Source organism: Corvus brachyrhynchos, unplaced genomic scaffold, assembly GCF_000691975.1.
Source record: "Corvus brachyrhynchos isolate BGI_N302 unplaced genomic scaffold, ASM69197v1 scaffold229, whole genome shotgun sequence".
Taxonomy (NCBI): Eukaryota; Metazoa; Chordata; class Aves; order Passeriformes; family Corvidae; genus Corvus; species Corvus brachyrhynchos.
Window position 1 is genome coordinate 4,304,967 of NW_008240042.1, and position 17,124 is coordinate 4,322,090.

The window sequence follows — 17,124 nt, forward strand, 5'->3', positions numbered from 1 at the left end:
TGACAGCTGGCGCGCATCGCCTGTGGAGCCACCGTTCCTACAAAGCCAAGCTGCCTTTGAGGATCTTCCTGGCTGCAGCTAACTCCATGGCTTTCCAGGTGGGCTGGTGTTGCTTGTTCAGATTCTTGACCTCCAGGCACCTCTCTCTGCTGTGCAGGGATCCCCTCAGCTTAGAGACAGCAGAAGAAAGAATGAAAGAAAAAATCCCGGCAGAAAGACATTTATTTGCTGTAACACATTCTGCTGGCTCAGGGGATGCAGAGCCCCTCTCACCACCCACGTAACAATAAGCACTAGATAGACCAGGAGCAATAATTACTTAAGGACCAAGCTGAATGTGACCAGGTCAGAGGCTCAGCACCCCTCACCACCCCAGCAGCTGATCTGTGGCACAGGTCAGGCCCCATGCCTCACAGGACAACATGGAGACTTTTATAAGGGCCAACCTGATGCAAATGTGTCTGTGTAACCAAGTGTCTGTTCATCCAGGCAGTTGGAGACTTTGTGCCCAGAAAGGAGAGCAGGCATCCTTTCACAATCTTAATTTATCTCTGTTTTATGCAGCGTTTTTCACCAGCCAGATTCAAATACATTCGTGAAGAAGTGTGTTACTAGCTCTGTACTTACTGGTAGGCAGTCTTAGACCACAGAAACACTTGTGTAACACCCAGCTGGTTGTAGGAGTTAGCCCTGAACCAGCATCTTCTCAGTGTGAATTTGGTTCCTCCTCTGGCTGGTAAGGATAGGGATAGGAACCTGCACTAAAATTAAACTTATCTGTACTAAAATTAAACTTACTGAGCTTGGCTGCCATAACCCCTTGTGGCACCGAGTACCACGTATGTGTTGTGCCCTGAGTTTTCATCTTTTTCCTTTCACTCTGGTTGGTTGACTTTCTGTTCATGAACCTTGACAAAGAATGAAAAGAGTCCTTTTATCTACTTCTATACTGCTCATTTATCATCTTTGATTTTTTTCTTTTTTGAGGTGGAAAGAATTAATTAGTTAGCTCCTCTACACATTACAAAGAGCACAATGCTTTTGCTTGAAAATGGAAATGTGTCCATTTTGACTATAACCTTTCTTTATTCAGAACTGTTTCCCATCTGCTGCTTGGTTCCTTGCAGAGCTTTACAAGCCCTTTGCTCAGTGTGTTAAACAACTGTTTTGAGTTCTGAGAAGCCCCTGGTACTGTCTCCCTGATCTTGTCTTTCACAAGTAATTTAAATGAATGTGTAGAGCTGTTTGCAGTGAGCCTGCACACAGGGATTTCATTGCATTCTGCTCCCCTGTTGCTATGGTTTTTGCTCTTAGCTGCATTGGCCTCCTCACTGCTTTTGTCTGAGGACACGGTGTGGTTCGGAGGCAGGGAAGTACTTCAAAGTAGCTTCAAGCCACCTTTGTGCCCTTCATATCAGAAATAAGATGAAAGGCCAAATTGCCCACTCTTAAGTTTGAAGTAGTCTGAAGCCTGCTCCTAATTACCACGACATCCATTGCCCGTAAAGGCTGTTTCCACCACCACAAACAGACAGTGAGTGATGAGTTTTCAGGTCCATCTCCTTCACGTTGGCTGTGGGAGGAAGAGGTAGGATTGGAGACATGTACAGCATACCTGGATGCTAAATAAGGAGGAAGTATTCAGAATTCGAAGGGCAGGGGAAGGAAGCTCTGCTGTAGAGTTTTAACTTGATGCTGCCTGGGCTGTGACATGCTGTACCTCCTCTGGAATACCATCAGATGCAGCCACTTTTGCTGTGTTGCCTCGTGGATTTTTTATGATCAGAGCATGCTGAGCTGTGTTTCTTTCCTCCATCTAGAATGAAGCTCTCACAATTTTGAAAGACTGTGCTTCTTGCTGTCACTTGTCTGTTTCAGACATAGGTAATACCTGGCTTATTGATCTCCTAGTATTTTAAGTTCAGCACCTCATCTGGGCCATGCTGGTTTCAACTCTGTGGCACAATCTGTGTTTGTGCTGGGTGCTTTTGTACACAGCAGGAGTGGTGGTGTGGCAAGCTGTGTCAGCACATGGAGACTGTCACACAGCCCAGGCTATTGGCATGTTTCAGTCTGCAGGTTTATTGAGGGACCTGCTAATGAAGCCTCATGGCTGCATCACTGTCACAGCATGATGCTGTTGCTCTCTGCGTTGGAAGGGATTTCACCCCTGTGTTTACCCGAAACTTGATCAAAAGTGATGTGTTCCTGAAAAATGGTTGCTATTAATACACGCAGAGCATATTTACACATGCTGTGCTCCAGTTCTTGGTGTGTTTATTGTCAACAGCTCTGGCCTCCGGCCTTTGTTTCCTCTTAGCCTTTGTGGTTTTTAATTAGATGCAATTCAGTTGTTTCATGGCTTCCTAACTCTTTCATCTGGGGAATCATGGTTTTTTTGCCAGCTCTGCAGGCATTTGCTGTGGCATGAAAAGCCAAGTTAATTTCTCACAGTATCGTTGCTTTTCCTGGTTATCTGCTGTCCCACAAACGACTTATCAAGTGTTCTTGTGACAAACTGATCAATAGTCTCACTTGGAAAATTATATCTGGTTAGGAAAAAGCACACTTTTCTAAGTGTGCTTTTTGCATAACCCTGGTTTATTTTTAAATTACTTAATGTTGACATTTTCCAGTCATATGGATATTCCCACCGAAGCCACTTGAAGCAGTGTAGAGGTTTTCATTCCTTTTGATTTCTCTGTAGGAAGGTAGAGGTCTGCCCTTGTTCTCACTGAGGACTTGGGTGACTTCCTTTGCTTTTTTGCAGTTTACTTTGTTTTCTCATGCAGTGGGATAGTTAAGGTGCAACACACTGGAGCACTGGCAAGGGGCTGATCTTTGCTGCCTCCTCTCAATGTCTTAGATGAGTCAGTGCTGCAGGAAAATGTCCCCCTCATTCCCAGCCCACTCCCAGCATCATTGTGTTCACTACATGACAACAGTAAAGGGCTGAGTACAACTGAACGCAGTGGAGCTGAGATCTTTCCAGGGCTCTTGTTCCTCACTTGTCCTTGGTGTGCTCTTGCAGGCAGAGAGCATTTTTGCAAAGCTGAAGTTGGATGTGGGGCCATTTGAGCCGGGTTCTCTAGCTGCTCTTTGCAGTTGTTCCCAGAGTCACCTCAGTGCTTTCTCTCAAACGTTGATAGCCAAAAGAAAGAGCAATGACTTCTGCAATGCTTTCAGCACGGGGCTTTTGCCTCACGAAATACAGGTGTACACAGTTTCATTATCCTGTGCTTGCTTTGTCCTGTGGTATGTTCAGTGCCCAGATGGGTGGTGTCCTGCTCTTACCTCAGAGACACTGCAAATGGTTTGCTCAAGTTCTGCCGGGAGCAAAGCTGCTGTGGTTGGTGGTTGTGGGTGCTGTTCCTAAAAGTAACCCAAGCCTTTCCTTCCTTGGTTATTTCTGCTTGGGTACCTCCCTGACTGTGCAGAGATGGAAATAGCACCCTCTGCTAAGAACTCTCTGATTAAAGTTCAAGCTCCTGTGGATCTGGGCATTAACTGACATTTCCATGTTTTGGTGCTGGTGTTGAGCAACTCGATTCACAGATGAGTGTGTGGCCTGAGGCTTGCAAGTGCTGAATGTGCATACAATGCCCTGCAATAACAGCTCAGCACCACTGCAGAAGCCTCCAGTTTAGTCCAGTGCATCCAGCCAGGGCATCCTGTAGAGCAAACTGGGAGGCTGAAATCCCTTTGGCTGAGTGAACTCAGAAAGTCTCTCTTCATGGATCCAAGTGTGAAATTGTGGTCCATCCCTTTCTCCCTGCAATCCACATGACTCCATTTACAGCCATAAGGCATTTCAGTGTCATGTTGTTCACTACAGTAGTTGTAGTGATCCACAAGCTCTGTCCCATTTTCAGTGCTGTGTTTGTGCCTGGAGGGCACCAGCTGCAACCAGCTGAGAAAGAGGAGCTGAGAGCCTCTGCACAGTAGTCCCCTGAAAATAAATATACAAGATTCCCCATAGCACAGTCTTAAAATAACAATGTAAACATGGATGTACCCAGTCCCTGCAGCACATCCTCAGACACCCAGGGCAGGCTGACAATGGTAACTCACACAGCAAATACCCAGGGAGGACACAGGGCCAGGGCAGACTGATGATGGTAGCTGCCAAGAGGCTCTAACAGCCCTTTCCAGTCCTGAGACTTGTCCAGTCTGTGTCACCAGTTCCCAGAACAGGTCCCATTCCATGTGGGGACTGACAGGAGCAGTGTGATGGGCTGGCTGGCTGCAGAGCTGGGGGTTTTAGTCAACAGCCTTTTTGAGGAGTGTCAGAGAGGGGCTCATTGCTGTTACTGTGGGGGGGGACTGGAGGTTGCAGTGCCTGGCCCCTCTCCTCTCACCCCACCGTATTTTTTGTGCAGAATGACATCTACGAGTGGAGCCGAGACCACCGTGTGCACCACAAGTACTCGGAGACGGACGCGGACCCACACAACGCCCGCCGGGGCTTCTTCTTCTCCCACATCGGCTGGCTCTTCGTGCGCAAGCACCGGGACGTCATCGAGAAGGGCAGGAAACTGGATTTCACTGACCTGCTGGATGACCCTGTTGTCAGGTTCCAAAGAAAGTAAGTGCAGCACTAGGTCCTGATGTGAGGTGGGGGTGCAGAGATCCTTCCACCTGGTGGTCTGGTTGTGGCTCATTCCTTATTTTCATCTTTGCCTTTTCTTCCCCGAGATATCCCTGCCAGCGTGACTGCAGGTGCTGGGATGCCTTTCCTCTGGCCCCCACTATTCCCATGTGGCTGACACTTGCTGACTGTCCTCGCAGACTCTGTGGCACAAGCAGTGAGCCCTGTCCTTGTCCCTCTGCTTTCCCAAAAAGCCAGGGCTGGTTATGAAAACAGCTGTGGCAGAAGTTGCTCGGATCTTGGCCTTCTTCTTTGATCACAGGAGCAAACACTGCAGTCACTAATTGCCTTAACACAGAAGTGCACATTTCACTCGCAAGGTCATCTTTGGCACCCCTGGGCCAGTGCAGGCCAAGTGCCACCTCTCCCAAGACTGCCATTCTATACAGAATTAATTATCTCCCTTGGGAATTAGCACAGTCCTAGTTCGGTTTGCTACACACTCTGTAAGAGCTTAGAATTGAGCAACATTCTTTGTGCTCTATGTGAGTACCTGTGTTTTAGGCACAAGAAGACTTTCCTGCTTGCAAGCATTTCATCCAGGCACTTTGGAAAATTGCTTTAGGCCATTTTTGTGTATTTTCTGAGTGAGGGGAGCAGTCAGTTGAGTCTAAAAATCAGGGGTTTTTCCTGCTAGTGCCTAGATTTCTCTAATGCAAAAAATTACCATTGTAATAGAAATCTTCCAGGAGTGAGGAATACTTCCCTCCATGTATGGTTGCTTTTACTGGTTCCTCAGTTGGCAGTACCTGTTCGCAGCAGCTCCCTTGGAGTTCGCTGCAGCTCCTCTTGCTTATTACCTTTTCCAAGACAACAGCATGCCACAAGAAGCAGGCTGTACTGCTTTGGTCATGCTGCAAAGTGATGAAGTATGTTTTCTGCAGGAAAGTTGTCTTAGCAAATGTCTCTGCTCTGGATATGGATTTAGGGCTTAGTCCCTTATCTGGAAATCAGAATTTGGGTTTCTCCTTTCTACAAGGTTGCAGTGTTGGGGTTTTTTTTGACAGCGTGGAAAAACTAGCAGGTCAGATCAGTAAGAATCATAATAAATCCTTCTTGTCACGTTTTGTTTTAAGGCCAAATTGTTAGCTTTGCTGAATTTAGTGGTGCTGCTGAGTTGTGGCTGAGGCAGCAGTCAGTTTAAAACCACATCACTTCAGCTGAAATCACAGTACTGCTCCAGGCATGACTGACAGCAAAACCTACCCTCTGTGAATAACGGAGCAATAATCCTGCAAGGGATGTGAGAGAGGAGCTCACAGGTGAAGTGTCTCCATGACAAAGTTTTCATGTGGTGAAAGCAGCGCTGTTCCCCAAGCATGTGTCGAGGCATTGATTCCCCTGCACTCCAGGTAAGGAGGTTTCACTCACTCCAGGGTGGATGTTTCAGTCAAAGGGGGACAATGTACTCAGATGCTTGTTCAGATGGGAGATTTCATGTCTTCATCAAAGACTTCAGTCTGGGCTTCTTGCATCTTGCAGAATGGTTTTAATTGGTGCCTGATAAGCTATTTTCATATTTTATTCTATTTCCCCAGAGTAGTAGAGGCTTTTAACTTTGAAGGAGTTTTCTGGACTGGAAAGTATTTTTCTCCTCCAGCTCTACTTAAACCCTGGCCTTGAATTGATGAGGTTTGCAAACCTTATCAGAAGTCAGTCATATGAGTTGGAAATTATTTGTTATCTTTGGTGGAGCAAAGAAAGGGAACTTGTTTCCTTGGAGGGCCTTAGCTCAGGTGAGTGAGGATAGAGTTCTATGAAAGAGTTGAGGAATGCTCTCTTTTCACCATGGCTGGTGTTGCTGGAGAGCTGCAGATCTTCTTCTGGAGCCCAACATGTGAGGGATAACCCCAAACAACAACAAAATATATCAAGCAAAGAACTTGCAAGGCAAGAGGTTGATTTATTTCATACAGAAGATGATCAAAACTAGTTCATGTGTTACAGATGAGAACTGTGTTCATGAAAACTTCTTTCCTTTCAAAAATACTTCTAATATTAATATTTTTTCAATCCTCTGTGGGTTTTAATTGAAAATTGTTTGGTTTTGTCAAAAAAAAATGATAGTTCTTCCTATCCAAAAAACTTTCAGCAAATGCAGAGTTTTAATAACTGTCTAATAAATCCAAACTCTGTTTTTCCTCATCCCTTCCACAAAACTCAGAAAAAGCAGGGGTCTATTTTAAACCTGTCATAGGGGCACCAACAAGATGGGTCTTCCTGTGCATTCCTTTTCTCCCTCCTTACCTTGTAACACCCGCAGGTATTACAAGAGCTCAGTTGTGCTGATGTGCTTTGTGATCCCCACCTTCGTGCCGTGGTACCTGTGGGGCGAGAGCCTGTGGAACGCCTACTTCCTGGCCTCCATCCTGCGGTACACCATCTCCCTGAACGTCACCTGGCTGGTCAACAGCGCCGCCCACATGTACGGCAACCGCCCCTACGACAAGAACATCAACCCCAGGCAGAACACCCTGGTCACCCTGGGAGCCATCGGTGAGTGCTGCAGCCCTGGGTTTGCACTCTGCAAGCTCAGAGTGATGTCCCATCCTGTTTCACCCTGGTTGGGACTCTGGGTGCCTGCAGCTGGATGCCGCTTGGAGCCAAGGTTTGGAGGAGGCTGGAGCTTGCATGTTCTAGAGGAAGACGCCCTTGTTGTATTGATGGTGCCCACGTTGAAATAATGCCATGTAGTCTCTGGGAAGGGAGGTGTTAGCACCCACCCAGCAGCAAGCTCTGCTCAGCAGAAGTGAGTGACCCCCCTTCTCACCCAGTTGCGTGTCTCCCCTCTTGAAGCACTTCTGGTTTTCTTCCCTGAGCATAAGGCATGGGACATGCTTCTTCCTGCTGGGGAGGAAAGCCCAGAGCAGTGAAATGGAGTCTGGTTTGGGTCTGCCCCAGAGCTCTGGGGTGGAGCATAACCTCCACTAGATGCAAGACTTGGGTATTGGAGTGTCCCACCCGAGTGTGTTCCTGTGTTGACAAAAGTGCCAGCCATGTGGTCTTTAAACTCTCTCTCTGTTTTTCAGGTGAGGGTTTCCACAACTACCACCACACCTTCCCGTTTGACTACTCAGCCAGCGAGCTGGGCCTGAAGTTCAACCCCACCACCTGGTTCATTGACTTCATGTTTTGGCTGGGGTTGGTCACTGACCGCAAGCAGGCCCCGAAGGAGATGATCCAGGCTCGCAAGGAAAGGACTGGAGATGGCAGTGCCTGAGGAGTGATGCTGCGCTGTGCCAGCGCTGCTGTCGCCTGGCTGGCTGGGTGTGCGCGCAACCCCGTGCCTGTGGTGGATTTACCTCTGGGTAAAATTACTTTTTTGTTTCAGATCAGTTGGGCTGAATCAGTTCCCCAGGAATTGATTCAGCCACAGCTTCTTTTTTTTCTTTCTTTATTAGCTGTCTGATGTCCAAACTTAAGACTATTAAGTGTAAAAATGTTACATATTATTTAATATTGCAGTTAAACAGGAGAGAGATTGATTTTAGTCACTGTAGTTCATGTCTGAGATTTGTTGTAATTTGCTTGTTCATGGTAAACGTTGGCAGGTTGAAGGAACTAACTGTCCTTTCCAAGTGCAGTTAGGGGAGATTTTTGTTTCTACTGCTAATCCAATAAGCTTTTGAGGCGCATCTTTCGGGGGGGATAGGGCAGGGCCCAGTGTGCTGTGTCAGCTGCATACTCATGGAAAGGACAGTAACACCACTGATGAAATACAGTATATCCAAGGGGAAAAATCACCCTCAATTTAGTTAGATATTAGTTTGGAAACCTGCTTTCTTCTTTTTGTTAGCCCTGTTAGCCAGCCCAGTGCACCGCTGTCTTTGCTAAATATGAAAACCATTTATTGCTGAGCAGGCTTTTGTGTTGAAGATTAGTCTCTATACAGTCCAAAATACCAACTGATGCTATATTGAGATGGTTCCTTTGTTGTCACATACACATTGTAATTGTAAATGTATAGAGCTCCACCATGTCTTAAGCCAAATAAAGCTTCGGTTTCAATGTTTGGAGACCTAAGTCATACTCTAATTAGTCATGGCCATCGATGCATGCATATTTTAGCTCCTTTTGCACAAGAGGCCTCTTAATTTCTTTTTCTGCCTTTGACTAGTGGGTCTTAGAAAACTGACCTTTATCTAAGTCAGAGCCTGTACTAGTATTTCAGCTGCATGCAACATCCATTGGTTTCTGAGCAAAATATAAAGACAGTTATGTAGCTTCTGAATTTTAACAGTTGCCTTGCTTAACCAAAAAAAAAAAAAAAAAAAAAAAAGAAAAAAAAAGAAAAAAAAAGAAAAAAAAAGAAAAAAAAAGAAAAAAAAAGAAAAAAAAAGAAAAAAAAAGAAAAAAAAAGAAAAAAAAAGAAAAAAAAAGAAAAAAAAAGAAAAAAAAAGAAAAAAAAAGAAAAAAAAAGAAAAAAAAAGAAAAAAAAAGAAAAAAAAAGAAAAAAAAAGAAAAAAAAAGAAAAAAAAAGAAAAAAAAAGAAAAAAAAAGAAAAAAAAAGAAAAAAAAAGAAAAAAAAAGAAAAAAAAAGAAAAAATACTAAAAAAAAGGCATGTGGATTTAATGGGACATATAGCCCTTTGTGTTAGATGTTAGCCAGTGCAGGAGAGAGGCTTTGTACTGTCAGCACTGGAGCACTTTTGAAGATAGAGGGCATGATTTTCATTTATAAAGAAGGTCACTGCCTTGCTCCTCGGAGAGGGAGTGCCTGTTTCCCAGCCACACAGCCCCACACCCTGGGCAAGGCAGGGATCTCAAGATAACTGAGACTCAGGCCCAGATATTTTCAGGAAAGATGCAAAAGTGGGGAAAAAAAATAAAACGGTTTCTTTTTTGTTCTGTTTCTTGTTTTTCAAATGATGCCATATAATATAAAAGAGTTGTCTTTATTCTGTCTTTCATCCAGCAGGTGTTTAAAAAGTGTTATTTTGCCATTAATGATGTGTAAACTCTTGAGTGATTTACAATAAACAGTTATGAGTTAGCCTGGCCACTGTGTTTAATTCTGAAACATCTCCCAAAGCAAACATCTTTGTGCATCACACATCAGAATTACAGCAGTGCTTTGCTTGCCATTTCCAGCTACGCATTTGGTGTGGCTCAAAATGCCTCCCCCCCCTCAGCACTTCTGAATGTCAGGGGAAGAGGAGGCTGTCAAATGGAAGGGCACCAAGAGATTTGATTACTTAGGGCTTCCTGGCCAAGCTGATAGAGGGGGAAAAGAAACTGGGAGCCGACATAAACTTGAAAGGAGACTGTGGCAGGCTCTTGCATGTGAAAATCCTGCTTGAATAGAAAAATACCAGCCCGGTGTGACTGCAGGACAATGCTTTGGCCAAAAATATTAAACATTTTATTTAGATTTTATTTATTTGTTTCTGCTGAGATGGGCCTGAAGACCGGGGTATGCCTGAAGATGTGTTTTGATGTGCATTCATCCGGAGTCAGAGCCATTTGACAGACACAGGAATTACACACACACAAGTAGGAGATGTCTCCCCACCCCCTGCTGCAGTGGCTGCAGGATGGTGTGGAAATGAGCTCCTGGAGCTGGGAGGCTCCTGACCTGCTGGTTAGAAAGATAGAGCTGTTCCTTCCATGGCAAAAATCATAGGGAACCTATGGTGGTTCCAAAGTGGTGCATGTAATGGGTTTGGACTTGGGGTGTGAGTGTAGGAGCGAAGCTTGGAAGATGTGCAAACACCTGACCTCACTGGTGCTCCCATCCGTTCCTTCGTGCAATTTCCTGAGTGCAGAACTACAGGGAATGCACCAAAATACACAGCTTCCTGTTGATCTTTATCATTTTTCTTTTGTCCTGCTACTGCTTGGACTTCCTCAGGCTCATTCCTGTCAAGTGCCTGGTGTAAGAGTAAGTGGCTTTGCTATGAAGCACATGCTGTTCTGAATACCTACAATTACAACAAGGTAAGATTCCCCCCACCCTCCCCCAGGTATAAGACTTCAAAAGCAGCAGCAGCAGTTCCAGTGTATTTCAGGGATATGAAAACTGAAATTGAAGCCATTGTCAAGTTGCCTGGTTTTGAAAAACTGAAAATAAGTGAAGAAACATTGTTCAGAAAAGAAAAAGCTCCTCTATCAAATGCTTATCTGGAAGCTTATGCTACCTGAATCCTTCTTTTTGTAGATTAAATTCTCCGTGTGGTAGAGTTGATTAAAAAAGTGTCAGGCTTTGCAGGAAAAACAGATTTTTAAAGAGGGTGCCTCAAATTTTGGTAAAACAAGGAATACTTCCATGCATTTCCTTTTTTTGCTTATTTGTTTGTGGTTTTGTGTTTGTTTTGAACTTTTTGCTCATTTGTTTTGGTTTTTTTGTTTTTTTAAATTATTATGCTCATGTTCTTTAGTGTGGTTTTCTCTTCCTCAAGAAGATGTAGGGTCTGTGGGAGGCAGGAAGGGCCACTGCCATTTCCCGGGGTAGGTGCTGGATCCATCCACTGTTGAATGAAGTGATGTGGGAAAGCTGTGGAGCCTTGGTAGGGTGGGTGCTGGGGCATGAGCTGCACTTATTTCTGTGGTCTGTGGCACTTCTCCTGCTGATTTGGTAGTTAAACACCTGGCTAGAGCTTCCTGAGCAGTGCAGAAGTGTTGAGGGACTGCTGGTGGATTGGTGGCTGGCTGTAGGTTGCACTTAACCAGGAACACACTGACTGTCTTCTGACACCTGATGGTCTGGCAGTGCCTGATCCTGTGTTGTCTCTAACTCTGTTCTTGGCACGTTGACTCATCTGGAATAACAGCATGCAGGAGCGGGAACACGTATTTGCCCCATGCACCGTGGCAGTGAGTGTTTCCAGGCTCTCAGCCTTGGCACACAGCAGGCACTGGGTCAGTCTTACCTCTTTTCCCAGAACTGGTGGGTCCCTTAGGAAATGCAGTGTTGGCTTTGGAGCTGTGTGCTCCTTCCAAGTGGAAACTCCCAAGCAGGCTAGCTGCTTTCTGGCATGGGGTGGCTCAAGGGAATGCTAGCCTGCCCTGGGACCCTTGGGACTTGGCACAATCTCTAGAGGAGGATTTAATCTCCAAATTACAGCACATGATTGGTTATGCAAACATTGATAACCAATGTTATTGGTTAATGTTATTGATAATAACCAATGTTATTATCAATTGTTAGGGAGGAGCACAAACACAGCAGTCAAAGTGTGAGGTGAGACCAAGGTTGTGCTGGCTGACTGCAGAGAAACTTCCAGGCTCATCTGACCCTATCCTTGCTGCAGCTGGGCTGGGCTGGGGTAATCCCTGGAGCAGGAGGCATGAGCAAAACCTGCTGGCACTGAAGTTGTGCCCTGAGAGCAATGCTGCAGGGAGAGGGTGAGGGCTGGCGCTGAAGAAATGCATCGGGGTTTGCACTCTTGGGGTATGAAGGGTGGATTTCTGCTCAGCCCACTTCCTCCAGAGGCTCTGCTGTTCCCTGGTAAGCCCCGGGAATGTCTGCATCCCTTTGCAGCTTGGAAGTGCAAGGCAACTGCTGTCCCCTGGCTGGCAGCCAGAACACAGCTTTCTAGAAATAACCCCGGCAGATGGGAAATGTGGCCTGCCTGCAGGTATCACATTCAGCTGCTGGGGTGGGAGGCTCCTAGGAAAAAAAAGATCTTCTGAAAGGTCTCCTGTGTCCATGTGAGCCTGAGAATCCGTGCAAGGCTGGAAGTGTGGTGGCTGATTTATGGGGTTGGACAATGTTTAGGGTATTTGCAGCTGGGAGGCCTCTCAGTTTGGAGGGAGGTTGATGATACATCAGCTCCCAGACTGTAGTCCCAAAGGCATGGCCAGGCTGGACTTGTATTATCTGGATATTTTTGCCCCTAGGCTGTTTTGTAGCTCTACCCTTTATGTGGAAAGGGTGTTACAGAGCATTCACCACATTCTGGGTGTTTACGGGAATCAAGGTGCAATTTCCCATAAGATCTTATTTTAAAAGAAGAATGAAAAGCAAAACTGAAAGCTGAGCCCAGTGGGAAAGGAGGCAAGTGCTAACATGTGCCCATGTGCCCCAGCTCCCACAGAGGCACTGGCACAGTTGTGCCTGGCCTGGGAGCAGAAACCTCTGTCAAAAACCTCTACCCAGGTTAAGCCCCACTAAACAGGTGAGAATAGGGGAAAAATTTAGAACTCCTGGGGTGCCCCTGCATGGGCAAAATTGCCCACGGGATGGTTTGGAGGCTGTTGCTGTTTAAATCACCCCTTGCACATGGGGTGCATTGCTTTTGCTGAGTCCATCTCCTGCTGCCCCGCTCCCTGGAGAGTTAAACCCTGATTTAGGCTTTTTTTGAGAAAATGATGAAAGAATTCCCATCCTGGATTTCAGACAAGTGACTCCAGGAGCTGTGCCACTGCCTCTCCCCTTCCTGTACCACCCATGGCCAAGCTGGGGTTAAAGCCAAAAGGGCAAGGAGCAAAGGTATGGCCCCAGGGCAGGTAAAGGCCTTGCCATACACAAGCATTGTTAAAGATAAATCTACTGCCCAACAGAAGCAGGTGAGCAGCAAAGCCTGCCTGCAGAACAATAAAAAAATCCCTCCTGCAGGACTTGGAAAATGATTGGAGGAAAGGCTCCAATGAGCAGCACAGATAAGAAATGTAGGTGAAATGGTCCTTACCACATCTGCACAGCATGCCTAACCTTTTTATTAACTGTGGCTGCTAAATTTTCCTGACTGACACAGTTCCAGTAGCATTTACAGCACAATAATAGGAAATAATTATTTTACACAATGTCATTATTCTTAAAGAAAAAAAAATTTTCCCTTTTTTCCCCCCAGAATTTTCTGTGCTTCATGTAGGACTGTCCTCCTGCCAGGCCAGAATACACACCCACTGGGGCCAGGGCACACCAGGCTGCAGCTCTCAGCTGCACACACTGGCACTCTGGCACTGCAAGATTTCTTCCCCAGAGCTCACACCCTGACTACAAGTCCTCTTTATCCCATGTATTTGCTATCACAGCAGTAATTTTTTTTTTTTACTTCTCTTTTTATGGAAAAAATGTATAATTTTGTTTCCATTTACTCCATTTCCTTTCCTAACATTTAAATGATGTCACTTTGCTGCAGTTAGATGGGATGGGTCCCTTCAATTTGCTGCTCCATTCCCTGATCTAGGTGCATTTTTCTTGGTTGGGATCATGTGGGTGAACTGGGAAGAGCTTCATCTCATAGGGGTGGGATCTGGGTATGTTTCTTAGGGTGAGAGAGTGCACTTTGCAGGTCACTGCCTCTCCAGCCACCCTGAGCACACCTTGTCAAAGCCAAGCCTCAGGTGCACTTGCTCAGATGGCATCTATTTATCAGCAGGGCATTTGGAGAAATGAAGTCTATCACAATATTTGAAAAGCTCAATAAAGGAACAGATGGCTTTGATAAGAGTTGATCTGGCTAATGAAATAAGGGTTAACACTTCAACTGAGAAACAGTTTAAACTGGCTTTCAACAGTTTTAATTGTATTTAACACATGCATCAGGGTGTGGAGCAGCTCCAATGGCTGCTGCTGAGTGATCCCTACGCCCATTTTCCCCCTTGCTCCTCTTTCTGGGTGGGCAACCTTTCTTGCCAGGCCTCACTCCAGCTTTGGAGCTGAAAGGAGCAGGACAGGAGAAAAAGGTGGCAAATGTATTTTCAAAAGACACGTATCTCCCAGAAATGAAAACAAACTCAAAGCAATTCCCTTTTCCATTTTCTTCATCTCTGTGTACCTTTTCCTCCCAAAAAATCCAGTCCAGAATAACCACAGCCAGTCTTCAATGGTAGTATCACCCTGGGAAGGACTGCAACTAGAGGGACATGACGTTGCTTTGCTTCCTCCTGAGCTGTGAGTGAGGTCTGCAAGGGCAGGGGTTAGCTCTGTGGTAGTCCTGTCCTTCACATGAAAAATAAAATACTGCCAAGGCCTGATCCTGCTACTTGATGTCAGGACATGGGGGGCTCAGAGTTGCCACTTCTCTGTCTCTGGAAGAAAGCAGATGTGAGTGGCCTGCAGTTCACTCCTCATGAAGAGCACTGATGTGGTGAAATTTGGACAGGGAATGTACATGTGCGGTAATTCATCAGGGGCGGAAATACTAATGAACAGACAGCAAAGCAAAGCTGTAATTGGGAACATTTGCTTGCGTTGGAGCAGGTTGCTTTTGCAGTCCAGGAAAATTGCCAGGGAGATCCCCTGTGGGTCTCAGTGGCCCAGCAGGAAAACCCAGTGTAGATTGGGACAGAAGAATTCAAACGCTGCTCACAGCACCCCAGGAGCATCCTCACATCTGCCCAGAAGTGTCATTGCAATTGTGCCTTCTTGTCAGCCTCTGGCACATCCACCCCTGGGAAAGCCAGGTGTAACCTCAAACAAGGTGAGGGCAGGCACTTGTGGCTGCTCGACTTTGCCAAGGCAGTGTTGGTGGAGATGTGGGAGAAAAGACTCTTCCCACAGGTCAGCGTGAGCTTGCAGTGGGCTTTGGGATGTGCAGCATTACCATGAGGGAGGCAGGTGATGCCTTATTGTGGGATGCAGTTCCAACACAACGTGCCCACGTGTCTTACCTCCCTTTGCACCCTCACACCCCCGACAGGGAGATGCTGCAGGATGAGGGTCATGGGAGAGGGGCTGCTCCTCCCATGGTGTCCCCTGAAGAAATGATTGTAGGAAATGTCTCCATGGACCCTCGTAACATCACCCCTCGACAGCTGATGCCTGCCTGCATCTCTCTTGCTTCCTGCACTGGGTGGGCTCCAGCACATGCTTGCTGTCCCCAGGCTGTGCCCTTTTTTCAAGCTGTGATTTTTTAATTTGTAATAGGTTTTTGGTGGGCCTGTCAGCATCATGCGTTTTCCAGCACTCAGAGGGACACCATCTGCTCAAAAAAGAACTGTGAACAAAATGTCTCAGACACTCAGAGTTTACCAAAAATGAAATTGCCTTAAAATCCCATATGGTGCATTGTTTCCTTTCCAGTATTGGCTGACAGCAGAGGTGAAGTGACTAAGGCAGTTTCTCATTAGTTGCTGCATTTTCCTTTCTGGCCAAAATCACTGGGGCTGAGCACTCACTTCTCACGTGTTTGACAGAAGGTTTTCTTCAACCTCAGCTGCTGAAAGCCAGAGGGTGCTGGGATTCAAAGACCTCCCCTGTATTACTTTTAAGGTGAGCTTCCCTGACTTTTGCTGTCATGAGAAGCCTTGCAGGGAGGGATGCGGTTAATGCTGATACCTCAAGCATATTTTTTTCCAGGCACCTGATTTTGGGGCCTCTCTTGGTGACATGGAGGCAATAGCAACTCCTTGCCCGAGGAAAGCCATGCCTGGAAAGTCACTTTTGGCTCCTGAGCATGGCAGTGCGATGGGGCAGAGGAGAAACCTGGCCAAGATCTCTGGATTTTGTGAGGTTGCAAAAAAAGAAAATGCTGCAAGGAACCATTTATTAGTCCAGGATAACATAGGATTTGAAATACCAAAGCAGGAAGAATGTTATTTCAGCTCTAAAAATAGCCCCCTCAGCCTTTAAAACACCGAGAAGCATACACAGTACATGCCTTTCTGTGGGAGTGTCTGTCCTCTCCCTTGATGATGCAGCCACTTTGGAAAGGGCTCAGGGGACCTGCTGGTGCAGTGCTTGCTCTGAGGATCAGCACTCTGAAGGATTTTCAGTCCCTGGGGATCAGTGACACGAAATCTTTTCAGAGTGTTCTATGAGGGCCAAACCTGCAGAGTGAAGGAGTGCTCCTTGCTAAAAGGGCAGACTATGAAATGCAGATAAACTGCTGATGTATAACTCAGCTCTGTTCTGGAGGCTGACATGGATTTGGGCATCTGTCTGTTTTGTGTTCGTTCGTAAGTGATGGCACCAGGACAAAATTTTGTGTAAGTGCTACCTTATTTGGATTTTAGGAAAACAAACAACACAGTTGCTAGATAACATCAGTTATCCTGACACAGAGGGATGGGAGGAAGAGGAAAAAGAAGTGGTAGCATTCATGTTGACTTAATCCCATGAAGATCAGACAGTGATGGGATCCCTCCACTCCAGGAAACAGTCCCAAATGGTGATCACCGAGCTGTTTTGCTGGGAATGTTTCTTCTCAAAATTCCAACCACAGAGATACTTTACAGAGATCACAAAGCCCACCACAGTAGGAAAGGGAAAAGGGGTGGAAGATGCTGTTCTTGGGGTCTCTTGCTACTGGGTGGCTGCTTCCTTATTTCAAAATACCCATCCAAATGGGCAGCACTCCCGGGAGGGCTGCAAAGATGCGGGGTTTGTGCGGCGAGCCCTCCCCGGTGCCTCCGGGGGCTTGGAGCAGAGGGCGCACGCAGAGCCGCAGGCTGGGTAGGTGCTCCTGGCGCTGGGAAGGGCGGGCAGGGAAGAGGGCAGAGCAGGGACGCTTTCGCACGGCCGCACCGGGGACGGCCCGCAGACAGCGGGACCGGGCGGAGCTGCGGCTGGACACGGGGCGCGGCGCCGG

At 46.5% G+C, this 17,124-nt stretch overlaps 2 protein-coding genes across 3 annotated transcripts in view; both read left to right on the top strand.

The window, feature by feature from the left end:
- The window catches only part of SCD5 (stearoyl-CoA desaturase 5), a 14,291-nt gene extending 5,364 nt beyond the window's left edge, over nucleotides 1-8,927 (top strand). Inside the window, exons 3-6 of the mRNA XM_017744115.1 lie at nucleotides 1-98; nucleotides 4,380-4,585; nucleotides 6,912-7,144; nucleotides 7,678-8,927. Coding sequence (XP_017599604.1) covers nucleotides 1-98; nucleotides 4,380-4,585; nucleotides 6,912-7,144; nucleotides 7,678-7,868 — 728 coding nt within the window. The 3' untranslated portion in view covers nucleotides 7,869-8,927. The remainder of the gene's footprint in view (nucleotides 99-4,379; nucleotides 4,586-6,911; nucleotides 7,145-7,677) is intronic.
- A 1,605-nt stretch (nucleotides 8,928-10,532) lies between these two features.
- TMEM150C (transmembrane protein 150C) overlaps nucleotides 10,533-17,124 on the top strand; it is a 25,407-nt gene continuing 18,815 nt past the window's right edge. The window contains exon 1 of one of the 2 annotated variants that reach the window (XM_008641296.2): nucleotides 10,533-10,585. The gene's annotated coding sequence lies outside the window, so the exon portion shown is untranslated. The remainder of the gene's footprint in view (nucleotides 10,586-17,124) is intronic. The other variant, XM_017744128.1, reaches the window with a different exon arrangement.